This window comes from Myzus persicae, unplaced genomic scaffold, assembly GCF_001856785.1.
Source record: "Myzus persicae strain clone G006 unplaced genomic scaffold, MPER_G0061.0, whole genome shotgun sequence".
Taxonomy (NCBI): Eukaryota; Metazoa; Arthropoda; class Insecta; order Hemiptera; family Aphididae; genus Myzus; species Myzus persicae.
In genome coordinates this window covers 119044-132355 of record NW_019103267.1, presented here as the reverse complement: position 1 = coordinate 132355, position 13312 = coordinate 119044, and the positions used below count along the sequence as shown (strand labels likewise).

At 28.6% G+C, this 13312-nt stretch overlaps 1 protein-coding gene across 2 annotated transcripts; it reads left to right on the top strand.

Moving 5' to 3' along the window:
* The first annotated feature begins 532 nt into the window (after positions 1–532).
* On the top strand, positions 533–11795 carry LOC111034115 (peroxidase-like). Of its 2 annotated transcripts, none has more exons than XM_022315156.1 (13): positions 533–638; positions 1760–1844; positions 2554–2767; positions 3643–3819; positions 3944–4131; positions 6487–6685; positions 7595–7792; positions 8224–8368; positions 8428–8584; positions 9919–10089; positions 10471–10669; positions 10744–10840; positions 11514–11795. In XM_022315156.1, the coding sequence occupies exons 2-13, from the start codon at positions 1782–1784 to the stop codon at positions 11578–11580; spliced, it is 1875 nt and encodes a 624-aa protein (XP_022170848.1). In that variant the 5' UTR covers positions 533–638; positions 1760–1781; the 3' UTR covers positions 11581–11795. The 2 variants fall into 2 exon arrangements, with proteins under 2 accessions (XP_022170848.1, XP_022170849.1); XM_022315157.1 differs by lacking the exon at positions 533–638 and adding an exon at positions 645–748.
* The last annotated feature ends 1517 nt before the right edge of the window (positions 11796–13312 follow it).

The following is a 13312-nucleotide window of genomic DNA, read 5'->3' as shown; positions in this document are numbered from 1 at the left end:
CAAATATAGTTACTTATTATACTTACTTATTTTTATTAGGTATCTATAAATTACTTATAATGCAATGTAATTAAATTACCATCGTATTACTCAAAAAACAATTTCGTCACAGTAACTTGTAATGTAAATTGAGTAACTCTCCAATAATGTTTATAAATTATATATATTTTTTTATTTTCTTAAGACAAATTACTTGCTGTAGGTACACTTTTAGTTTTATGAAGAACGCTGATTATATTAAAGTTTAATAATTAAACAATTCAAATTTAAAACTGCTGAGTGTGGTGCCTTGGTGGTGAAAATATAGTTGTAAAAATGATATTTTTAGCCTCTTTGTATCACAATTTAAAGAGGAGTTATTTTTGTTCTATCAATTTTCTCCTGATTTTACAGCAGTGCTTACGAATTAATCACAGAGGTTATAATTATTATTTACCAGAGAATTGACATTAACTAAAACACTTGTTAAATGTAATTATATACATGCTCATGACATACTCGCATGATCGACATGTGCAAAATATTTGTTTAAACATATGCTGATATTGTTTGTGAATAATTATCATTATTCTATTTTGAACTATCGAGGTATGCGATAGTTGCTACTTTAAGAGTAGGTATATTAAAACTAAGCAGAGGTAAGTTGCATTATTTTTACATTCAAACTCTCTAATATATTAATCTAGATAATACAGTGTTATTTTTGTATTATTTATTTTTAACTAAAAACTGTGTGTCTTATCCTTAAGTAAGTATTTATTTTTTTCTTAAAAAAAAACGTAAAAACCGTTTGATTCTGAGTGAAGCTCATTTTATTTTAGAGTTTAATATTTATAGATTTTATTAAAACCGTTTTGTTTAATATAGATTTTTTTCTAAAAAAAATAAGATTTATGTTTCATTGAATAATTAATATTATCAACTGACATGAAATAGGTTAAAAATGGTATCGTCACACTAACACTGAAGTGTTATCTGGTAACATATTATACTAATATTATAATATAATAAAATCTGTAACCACATGTCTTAAAATAAACTCACATTATCGTAACTGAAATAAATATTTTGGGGAATAACACTGATTGTATTGATAAAAGTGGGAAAAACTTTTAGAGAGACTTTAGCAAGAAGAAATATTCAAACTGTATCGTTTATCGACAATAATAACAGTATTAAAATTACATGAATTTGTTAAATGATTATTATGGACTGCAGTGGTTACAAAACAAAATTTTAAATCATGATATTATGTTATTGATACAACTTTATATTATATTTGTGCTTATAGAGTGCCATAACGAATATTTTAGGAATTTCGACTGAACAAATCTCCGAAAACTAATGTTTGTGTTATGTTAAATATTTCTTTAGATCGTTTGTTCTTATCCATCCGGTTTTAGTACATTTTTAAATAAAAATGAATACCCACTTTTTTCACGTTTTACAACGTATGTATAGAGACTTTTGAAGATTTATGTGTGTGTGCGTGTATGTGTGTATGTACGGGGAAGGGAGGGGTTGGGTGATAGATTAACCTTTCCATCACTCTCACTCCTGAACAGTGCGCTTTAGCTATCAAAAAACTGTGAGTTAAAGAAATGAACTCATTACTTTATCATACTTAAATAGTTAAATCACAGCATCTTATAAATTAAATTGTATTAGTATATTTTACTTATTATACTTACTATATGTAGTGAGCAAACATTATGTCAAACGAAAAATGTTTAATAAGCACATTTTCTCTATTTTTAAGTTATAAATTCGTCTGTACGAGGATGTTCTATTTGTTGGTATGGTTATGTGTCATATCAGTGTTTGGAACTTCATCAAGTATTCGAGTAAGTAATAATTAATACATAATGAATACATTGATTTAAATATATAATCAATTAAAAACAAAAAATGCCTTGACTAAATCTATACTCAAGAGCTAGTGCTAAAATAATTTTTTTCAGAAATTATTAGGAAATTATAGAAGTGAAAAAAGTAAAATAAATGATCTGACTGTATACATTTGAAATTTAGCAAAATAATATCTTATCTTCAAAATTACTGGACCGAATTCAATAAAATGTTGTATCATTAGACTCGTTGAGTGTGCCATAGATTTATTTTTTCAGTGAAATTCGACCCTCAAAAAGTGGCTCACACATGAATTTTTGTTCTTAGAACAAAATTTTGTTTGATTCTTTCAGGTTTCATAAGTTTAGAATTTAACAGATTTCTAATGCAGTCTTTACAAAATTACATCAAGTAATGTATTTTATACTAGGTAGGTAGTTAATTTTTTCCGGCTGAAGTTGGGTCATTTATTCAGTAGGTACAGACAAGGCAAATTTTATATTTTTACCTACTCTTTTTAAATTATTATTTATAATTTTTGTCAGCGTTTTAACATTACCTATATATATATCACTCAATTTTAACTGGGATTTGAATTTAAATTAATGAATTATATTGCAACCCTAATAATCATATAATAATACACTTAATGTGATACCAGAAAATCTATTTGATTATCTTAACTTTTCGATATTCAACCACTAGATTAAAAATGAGAACATCGAGAACCCTGTGCTCTTTGACGGAGATGGTCCTGATTCAAACAACATATATTATAAAGAGTGTGCACCCAGAGTTACCTGCAATCGAGGTGCCATTTACAGGACAGCGGATGGCACATGTAATAATTTAAAGAATCCATTGTGGGGGTCGTCTGAAACCCCATACATCAGACTTACTGAAGCTGCTTATAATGATGGTGAGTTTGGAAAGGTCAAATTAATAAAACATTACAAATGAGAAGTATCCAAAACTAATATTATGAATAGAGATAAGATATGGCTTCTAATATTCTCACGTGGATGTGTAAATGTGTTTTTATATATTGGTACTTCTATTGGATAGCTGGAATTAGAATTTGATTCTTAGATAAATGACAAATGTAACACTGATTTTAAAATATTATTATATGAGTTATAAAAATGTCATAGTTTGATAGTTTTATAAGTTAAAAAAACTAAAATTTTTAGTAAAGGTACTTGGATTTATTTTTCACCTCTAACCAGTGATAGTAGTTACTACTTACTAAAGTAGTAATAAAGTAACCTTTCACAGTTAATTTTGAAGTTTTCACGCATTTTGAAAAAAGTGTACTTTTGAAATTTTTTAGTGATAACATCCAAATGAAATTTATCTGACTTTTTTCTTACATTTTTATCAAACACGCTAAGAGACACATTCAACAATAAAAAAAATAATTAAAACAATATTAGGTTGTTAAACTAAAACTATTAAAATTAAAAGGCTTAAAACTTAAAAGTTTTTTACAGTTTTTGTTTTACCATATTATGTTTTTAACATAATTTACTAGGTACTATTGTATATCATGTAGAAAAATAAATAGATTTTTCTATTAATGATTTAGTCGTGTACTTAAACATTTTATTTTTTTTTAAACCACATCACTGCCTATAGTTTCTACTGCCTAGTAGTAAAATATATATGTATAATGTGTATTGTATATAACTATTTGTCAATGTTAAAAGTATGATTTAAATTTGTTTCATAGTATATAATATTTCATAAATTAGATAATATATTATTATTATATTCATAATATAATATGTTTATAAGGCGATTATGAAGTTCGTAGACAAGTGGATGGTTCTCGGTTGCCTAGACCTCGTCAATTACAGTTAAAAATGTTTTTACAAAAATCCACGGATTACAGTGACTCTAACAATTATCATCTAAGTCAATTTGGCCAATGGACCAATCATGACATCAGTCTTATGCCACCCGATAAATCAGGTAAAAATACACAAACGTACGTAAGGTAAAACGTATAGTTAGGGCTAGTTAGGTAGGTTAGTTTACTTACTTACTTCAAAATACAAAATATAATTAACAAAGTTGTTGTTGATAATGTGAATAGGGCCAGAAAGATGTTGTTCCATTCCGATTTATGAGATCAACAGTAATAGCCCATACCAATGTCAATTAGCTATTGAAATACCTACCAATGACCCAGTTCTTAGTAATTATGGACAAACATGTATGGAATTTAGGCGTGCAATGACGGCTGCTAATAATTTTAACTGCCCTGTAACTCCTCAAACTCCAGTGAGTATTAATTTTTAATACTTAATTTATTATATTGACGCCATATTAGGAATTAATTAAAGACAATGGTTAACTACAATAGTATCGTAAATATAGAACATACAAGTTTAAAATTTAAGATTTACAACATTTTGACCTGTTAGTGCTTACTTAGTACCCAATAACTAGCTTTTTAAAGTTTTTAATGACACCTGGTGATTTTTATTTAATTAATTAAGAACAATCCAGCAACTTAAAAGTTTGGTAAACATTTACAATTACACAATTGTAATGAGAATAGATGCACAGTGTGAGTGAACAGTAGCAAAATTAGATAAATTAGTTATAATAACAGTCATAGTGAGAATAAAAACTTTAAAAAGGAAGAAAAAAACAAAACAGAACAGTATTTTGCACATAAATTACAAGTTATTGTGTCAATGTAGATTCTACATTGAAGAGGATAGATGCTCATGGTATATTAAATGAAATAATAGTGTCAAAGTGATTTGTGAAAACGTGGCATTCCGTGTTTATGGTATTAGTAGTTCATAAGGTAAGAAGGGAAATTTAGAACAATGAGTGGTCTTTTGCATAGATAGGGACTTGATAAGTGATAGAAGACAGAAGATCAAGAGCATCAATTAAGCCATTTAGTAAAGAGGTGACAAAATAATTGTCAGCAGCAATATGACGTGTGGTAAGAGTACCTAAGAACATGTATAGATGAGTCAATTGAAGGGTAGTCATGAGGTGGGAGAGTAATATTAAAAACAAAAGCAGCGTACTAAAGAAATCGGCTTTGAACCCGTTCAATACGAGTTGGTCCTTGGCTAAATATGGATGCTACTATACCATATTCTATGACAGCATTTCTCAACCTTTTTTCATTTACGTACCCCTTGACCTCTCACCACTGTTTTACGTACCCCCAATGTCAGTTTATCGTATATTCACACACAACATAAATAAGATATTGTGAAATAATTTCGATGATGGAAAATTTGGAAATATTTATTAATGAATTTAATTAGCATGCGCCATACAATGTATGTATACACATATATATATGAGTAATATAAGCTTTACAATTTCATTTTAATGAGGGCTTGTTAGCTGGCATATAATTTTTTGAAATCTGGCTCCTCGGATGATAAGTAAACTCGTAAATCTGAACTCACAGAGAGTCTATAACGATACTTATTTTTAATGTACGTGTGCGACGAAAAAGCCCTCTCTATCAATACAGTACTCGTGAACTGCAGCAGAACATTAAATGCTTTGTATGAAAGCTCAGGATATTCTCTTCTTCTACGTCAGCCCAAAAAGTGATGAGAGATTTTTTTTTCAAATATTACCTCAAGTGAAGAATTCGTCTTCAGTTCAATAAGTTTTTCTTTTTCTCGTACTAATACAACTGCAGATTCGAAATTATATTGAACTTTACGTAACCCTATTAGGTAAAATCCAGTATCCTGTGCCACATTATTAAATATTTCACAAATTACAAGCCATTTAAAATTAAATTAAGTTAAATTTTTTCCGCCATTACGTTCTTTTTTCACATGCCTCCTCATACCTTCTTATGTACCACCAGGGGTAGACTGTGGTAACCACAGGTTGAGAAACGCTGTTCTAAGATAAAGCGGACCAAAGAAAAGTTGAGGGAACGAAGACAAGCGATGGACTTAAAGTGTCTAGTATTGCTTTTATAAAGCATAATAATTTTAAAGCTCTACTGCCTGTTGTGTTGATATGATAATCATTTTTGAAGACATGAGAAAATTTTTTAATTTAAAACCATTAGTATTAATATGCAAGTAATTGTTGTTAACATTTTAATCAACGACATGTTTAAAATAATAGTTATGAAGTTATTCAAATCGAATAGAAAAGAGTTTAAAGCTGACTGCACTAGTTTCTTGATTGGTTGACGGAAGAATGAGGGCGTGATGCTTAAGGTGAAGGAGAGATCGGCTCAATGCAAGGAAGTCCATCTCTATATTTCATCATGATATTTATTTCGCCATTTTCCCAGTGGTTATCAAAATTGGTATAAATAGAACGAATAAATTCACTTGCACGTGGTGTTCGGTTATGGATGACAAAGATAGAGAGTTTTGCAATGTTTGCAAACGTCTGATCCGTTGTTTGGACTGGTTGGTGTCTTTTGACTGTGGTCGTCGAATGGGAATGCAAAACTAATTGATGGTCATCGAGAACCCTCCAGTAGTATGTGAATCTTAGCTTATAAACTGTACAAGGTGACTAATATTAATCGTTTGTATTTTATTTATTCTATCTATTCGTTATAGTTGGTTTATGAATTCTTGGAATTCATATCCCGCAACACTATATTTTATAATTATTTCACAGGTGAATCAAGCGACCTCATTCTTTGACGCTTCACAATTATACGGACACAAACCAGATACGGCAGCATCAATTAGATCGTTTTATGGTGGAAAATTGAAAACAGATATTATAAATGGACACGAGTTTTGTCCTCAGAAAAAAAGATATGGATCATTAATATGTGATGATCGGGATAACGTGGGAGTTTGTTTTGAAGCTGGTAATATATTCGGGTTACAATAACTATAGCATATATTTTATTATCAAATTAATTAATGATCATTATTGTTATATTAAATTACGAATCACGATATTCGTTACTAAATTATAATAATACCACTTGAGAAGTTGGATGGCAAATAATGCTAAGTATTAATAAACTATGGGTATTATTACTTATTACTATTTGGTCACGTGTCAATACGTTGTTCTGTTTATATTGCTATTGGCCATGTTTGGATTTATTTTACACATAATGTATATAGCTATACTAATAAAGTAATAAATTAGATATTATATTTAATATATCATATTGATATATATTATAAGAAATAATTTAGTATCAGGCGATTTGGCTTAATCAGAATCAATTATTATTGGTTGCATTGGATTTTATTTTTAAGAAAATATTTATTAAATGTACCAATCATTGATTGTAAAATTGTCATTGCTCAATCACAAGAAATACATACAAAATGTTATATCACATGAAGATTGTAAAAAACAAAATTATTCGGGTTTCTAGTTAAACAGAATAAAATATTCTGGTTTTGGTTAATTTGGGTGTTTAGAAATCAAAATAATTTGGGTATATGAGTTCGGGTTTGATTTTTTAAGGGTTTTTAGGGGCGTTAGGGGTTTCGGTTAATTCGGGCGCAAAGCCCTGCCACCTAGAATGTTCAAAGTTGTACTAAAAATCAATGGGCAATAATATTATCTAGTTACTATTAGTTAGCTAAATTTTTTCCGCTTATATATAAACGCTTATAAACAAAAATTAAGTAAAAACGACTTTTCATTTATTAAATTATAGATTGTGTGTATTATAAAATCTATTGATTAAAATAATTAAAATAATATATACTATTATTGTGATTGTTTACAATGTATTACTTACATTTATTTGCAGGAGACCCAAGATTAAATCAACACTTTGGACTCACAGCGTATACCACAATGTTTACCCGGTTTCATAATATTGTGGCTGATAAGTTACAAAAAATAAATCCTCAATGGTCTGATGAAGTGTTGTATCAAGAAGCTAGAAAGTTCGTTGGTGCACTCAACCAGATAATTGTTTATCGGGATTATCTACCCATTCTACTTGGTATTTATTTTTTTGAAATATTCTAAATATAACTGAAAAGCAAATCATCGATACCAGAAAACGATTTTGTTATAAGCTCTGCTAATTGTTTAGTGGGTACCTACTTATTGTACGACTTTGTAATATTCCCAATGTTCCAATTCGAGATTTTGTTCATTTTAAATTATTTATTCGTCAATACTACTAATATGTTTCTTAATGTTTTTCTAATAACGTAGCTTTGATATATTAATAAAAAAAATTCGTACACAAATAATAAATTGATTGAAAGTGTTATATATTTATTATATAAGTCTAACCATCGATTATTATAATACATATAGATAACTACGCCGTCCTATTGTTGTTTGTAATAAATTGTGTGTATAATTTTAACTATTGCTATTTAAAATACAAAACAAAAATTAATGTTCCTTATACAATTTGCACAGGTCAATCATTCACCGAACGCGTTGGTTTGTATATTAGTAAGACTAAAAGAACACGATACAACTCTTCACTCATGCCGCAACTGACCACGGAATTTGCTGGCGGTGCTTTCCGAGTGCCACATAATACACTGCCTTCGACATACGAGTAAACCATACCTATTTATAGTGAAAGTATAGTATCATTTACTATTTTTCTTTTAACAGGTACATAAATAAAAATTATAAAATAGTGGATTCAGTTAAATTTCACGAATGGATGTCGAAACCTGATCCCTTAGTAAGGGGTAATAAATTTGACCAAATAGTCAGAGGCATGTCTACAAATGCAGGCCGTTTGTTTACACCGTCGTTTAACTATTTTGTACGTACTATTTATGAATATTTTCTTTTTACATACTTATTAGAAATATAAATTTAGCACCAACTACTATATTATATTCAATTTAAAATAATTTATATACATCGATATTACAATAGTTGGTTATTGTTTATACAATAGTCAGTGTTGCATTTAGTGGGAGGGGGGATGGGAAATGGTGACAACTACCCCGGGCTCTAATATTTTGGGAACGCCAAAATGTTGAGCTCAAAAATTTGTTTGCTTTTGAATTTTTAAAACTTTTAAGAGGACGCAACGCTGGAATTTGTTATCTCCGTCTTACACTTGCAAAACTAGGCACCTAATTTTATCAACTATTAAGATTCTAAAAAAAAATTGTTTTTATTAAAATTATTTATAGACAGTTAGGTATGTATATTGAAAAAATATAATATTAATTTGCAAAATTTATAGTATTGTTTTAAACATTTATTTTTATTTCATTCATAACAAATAATAATACATTAATATGATCTATTATAAATATGTAAAAAAATAAAGCAATTTATATGATTAATTATCAGCAGGGCTTGAGTGGTATACGCCCAACCTTATCTTGGGGTTCATGAAATTATTAATTAATATTTTAAAAAACATACGTCATTATTGTCAAAAATAATTTTAACTTGCGATATACTCGATACAATAAAAAGATACTCTAGACTAAATATCCGGATAAAGGTAAAAAAACTTGTATATTTAATACAAGATTTTTCATAACAATAAGTTGTTTTGGTAGCAATTTCAAAAATATCGAAATTATACTATAGGTAAGCACAATATTATTAGACATTTAAAAATATTCTTTAAAACAATTGTTGTGACAACAGATTGCAGCTGGATGTTGAACAGTGAACGATTAAGTGTACCAACAAACGTAGATATCGATAAATCCACATTTATATCGTTAAATTACTATTGTATACTGTCTTCGTTTAGATTGCTTTACCCTGCTTCGCCACTGAGAGTGAAAATTCTCTTTTTAGAGAAATGGGTACCTAGTAATGTGTCAGTATAACCTTCCCAAATGAAAAGACAGAGACCAATAAGATTGTTCAATGAACAAATACGAGAAAAAATGCATGTGCAATCATCATGACTAACCTAAACTTTTAAGCTATACTTAAATAAAAATCAGTACCTATCTATGAACATAAGTACATCTATCATTTATAACGTTCGGGATAGGCTACGGCACAGTTATTATAAAGTTCAATCGATGGAGAAACACATTCATATTTCCATACATTTATTTTATTTATTACAATTACTATGAGCATTTTTTTTTACATCATAAATTTTTTAACATGTTATAGATATCAAATTTAATGTTCACCACACACATCACTGGTAACGAAGATTTGCTGTCAGTCGATATTCAAAGAGGTCGCGATGTCGGCATACCACCCTATACTGTTGTAAGAAAATTGTGTGGTTTTCCAGAAGTCAATTCATTTGACGATTTATTAAATATTATGCCAAATTACGTAAGTCGATATTTTTACTCTCAAAAACAGTTGACTTAATCATTAAGACGTATGAATATATGAAAATTAAAAATTTGGTTCTCATCTAATTTTTTAATTAATAGTTACTACTATAGGTAATTACTAATAGCATATTACTATTATAATTTAAAAAAAAAAATTATTAAATCACACAAATATGTAGATTGCAATGCCATGCAGACTCTTAATACTAGAAGCTTTTTTTCATTATTTTCAACCTATATGTAGGTAGTTTACCTATATTTACCTATTAAACCTATATTTACATCATAAATCAATGTGTTATCAAATTAAACTTGATCTTAACTAAACTCTCAACATGTATTGAATTGTCATCTATTGTATTAATCATGGTCATAGGACGTCGAATCACTGAAAGCACAGTACCGTTCAGTTTATGACGTTGATCTTCTCGTGGGAGCTTTACTGGAACCACCTGTGGATGGCGGAACGGTTGGTCAAACTGCACAGTGCATCTTAGCTGATGTATTTTACCGTGTTCGATTCGGCGATCGTTTCTTTTATGATGTCAGAGGTCAACCGGGAAGCTATTCTCTAGGTATGTGCAGACGCAATTTGTTTAATTTATGAATATCATTAACATCGCTATATTATATTTGTTTATGATGTTAGCACAACTGAGAACTTTGGAAAAAATCGACCTAGGTCATGTGTTATGTGCCACGACCGAATTGAATGAAGTACCAATGAATATTTTCAAGTCATCAAAGTAAATATTTATTTTTAGTTTTACTATGCATAACGCGTCCATGTAGGCACCTACAGCAAGAAATATATTCTGCCCCAGTTTTTTTTTTTTGAATCGAGTCTTTTCTTTTCATCCATGCTGCAATGGCTGATGTATTTTATTTTAAAGACTCCGTTTCTTTTAACTCGTACAATATTATGCCCGTTAGCTAAGAACCTTAACTAAATATCTGATATTTTTGAAGTATAATAATGCACACACAAACAAATGCGAACATGGCGGTGGGGGTGGGTATAAAAGAAGTTTTTCATGTTTCCATCCAAAATTAGAATTTTTTTTTGTGGTGATAAATTATTTGTTACAATTTTTTTGTGATTATTTTCTATAGGGTTTAAAATTTTAAATATCCTTGATACATACTGGTGATTATTCTCAGACTTTGTGTTAACAACAGTGTATTTATTTTATATTCGTGATTATCATTCATTTATTTTGCAGTAGCTTATGTAACCTTATAAGTGCTTTAAAAATTATTCATTATAATCATACTTCCCACAGGCCAACAAAAACAAATTTGTTAATACTTCACCAATGTTGCGTAATATATACGTATATTTATTTAATTTTATCTCTAATTTCATGTTTACATAATTATATGTATTAAACCAATTGTTAATATTATTGCCTGTTACAGATATTCACCAATGATAAAATGCACAAGAAAATTATCAAAGTTGGATCTTAGAGCTTGGAGAGCATAATTTTTTACTTAGTTATATACATTTGATAATACTATTATATTCAAGACGTTACTTGTATATAAATAAATTATAATGAATAACGTTATATATAAAGATTTGGGTACTTGACTGAAGTGCCTATATACATAGGTCTTTAAACGTTCTAATATTGATACATCTTGTTGTGAAATTATTATTTTATTCAAATTTAATATATTTAAGTATTGTCAGTCTATAAATATTTATTATAGTTTAATATAAAGTAACTGAAATCTTAAATGAATTATTGATGAAGTCTTCGGAATAGTACAATTTTAATTTTACCTAGAAAAACGAATGGTTGTACAAAAATATTGAAACTACATATAAAAACATACATTATTTGGTGATTAAAAAAATTCTTACAATTTTTATTCTAACGCCTGAAAAGAACAATTCATACAATTTCGTTTGTTGCTTATGTTTTTCATCGGATTTTAGACTATGGTAATTGTTATTGTTTAAATGACATTTTAAAATAAGCATTCATTCTTATACGTCTTGTAATAATAAGTGATTTAAATTATATAACTTTATAAGTAGAAAATTCTATTTATTTAGTAACAATATCTACACATAAATATGTTTTTTGCCAACTTGATTTTTAGTAGGCAACTACAAGTTTTGTTCTTATTAAGTTTTGATTACCTGCCCTTTGAATAATATGAACAATGTAATAATGATAATTACTTAGTAAAAACTAAAATCTATTTAGAGCAGTTTTATCAAAATTTTTAATAAATATTTCATTATATAATCAGAATAGTTATTTCAATATAATGCTCGTATTTAAATTCCCATTATTAAAAAGTGTTACACATTTCATGTTTGTGTCATTGTTCTTCTCTGATGATTTTTCATTTACCTAATACATTGAGTTCACAAAATATAACACTTCATTATGTAGAAGTTGTGCAAGAACTCACCAGCATCGCTTGTCTTGTAAACATATTATATTTTATGTATTTTGTCGGACTCGAACAGAATGATTGTTGCACGAATCTGCGCGGACAATTTTTTAAAACAGTTTAAGCCAAAAAAGTTAAACACGCTAACCTCAGGAAATACCATAGGTCGGTCATTGGTTATTGGCAATCGTTGAAATTGGATAATATCTGTAAATATTATAATAAGACTATAGAAATTGTTGTATTTTAAAACGGTTTAACAAACGACGATTACACAATTTCGATCATTACATTACCTACACGTTTTTTTCTGTATCGAAATAATTAATCACGTTTTCACTATTAACATTGTTAACAGTTTTCAGCATTTTAAGTACTCAATCTTACTTGGCCTAATAACGTCGCCATATTATATTATACCTACACAAATTTAGCCACTGGTTAGTTTCAGAACGAGTTATTTATTAATATTAATTTTTTAATGAAACCCCAGTGGCATTAAAAATATAAAATAAAATATGCGAAGCCCAACAAATGTTGCTACTACTAATAATCAACATCTAATATTATATAAATATACTTAAAATTATTTTTCCAGGGTATTGTGGTCTGTGGTCTGTGGTTGCTACTCGACAAAAAAATTCGGATTGGCAGTAGGTAATAGTTATTACATATTATTATAGTGCACATCGTAACGGTGTACGCCGAATAACGCTCTTAAATTCAATGGAAATTTTTGTATCATTATAAAACACATTTTAGACATATATCATCAGTTGTAGAGGTCGTGTTGTGTTCTATGCCGA

Excerpts from the sequence above, each read along its gene's own strand:
- LOC111034115 (XM_022315156.1), top strand. The coding sequence starts at position 1,782 with ATGTTCTATTTGTTGGTATGGTTATGTGTCATATCAGTGTTTGGAACT. Across the intron at positions 8,585-9,918 it reads CACCGTCGTTTAACTATTTT|ATATCAAATTTAATGTTCAC; the intron begins GTACGTACTATT and ends AACATGTTATAG. Across the intron at positions 10,841-11,513 it reads AATATTTTCAAGTCATCAAA|ATATTCACCAATGATAAAAT; the intron begins GTAAATATTTAT and ends TGCCTGTTACAG.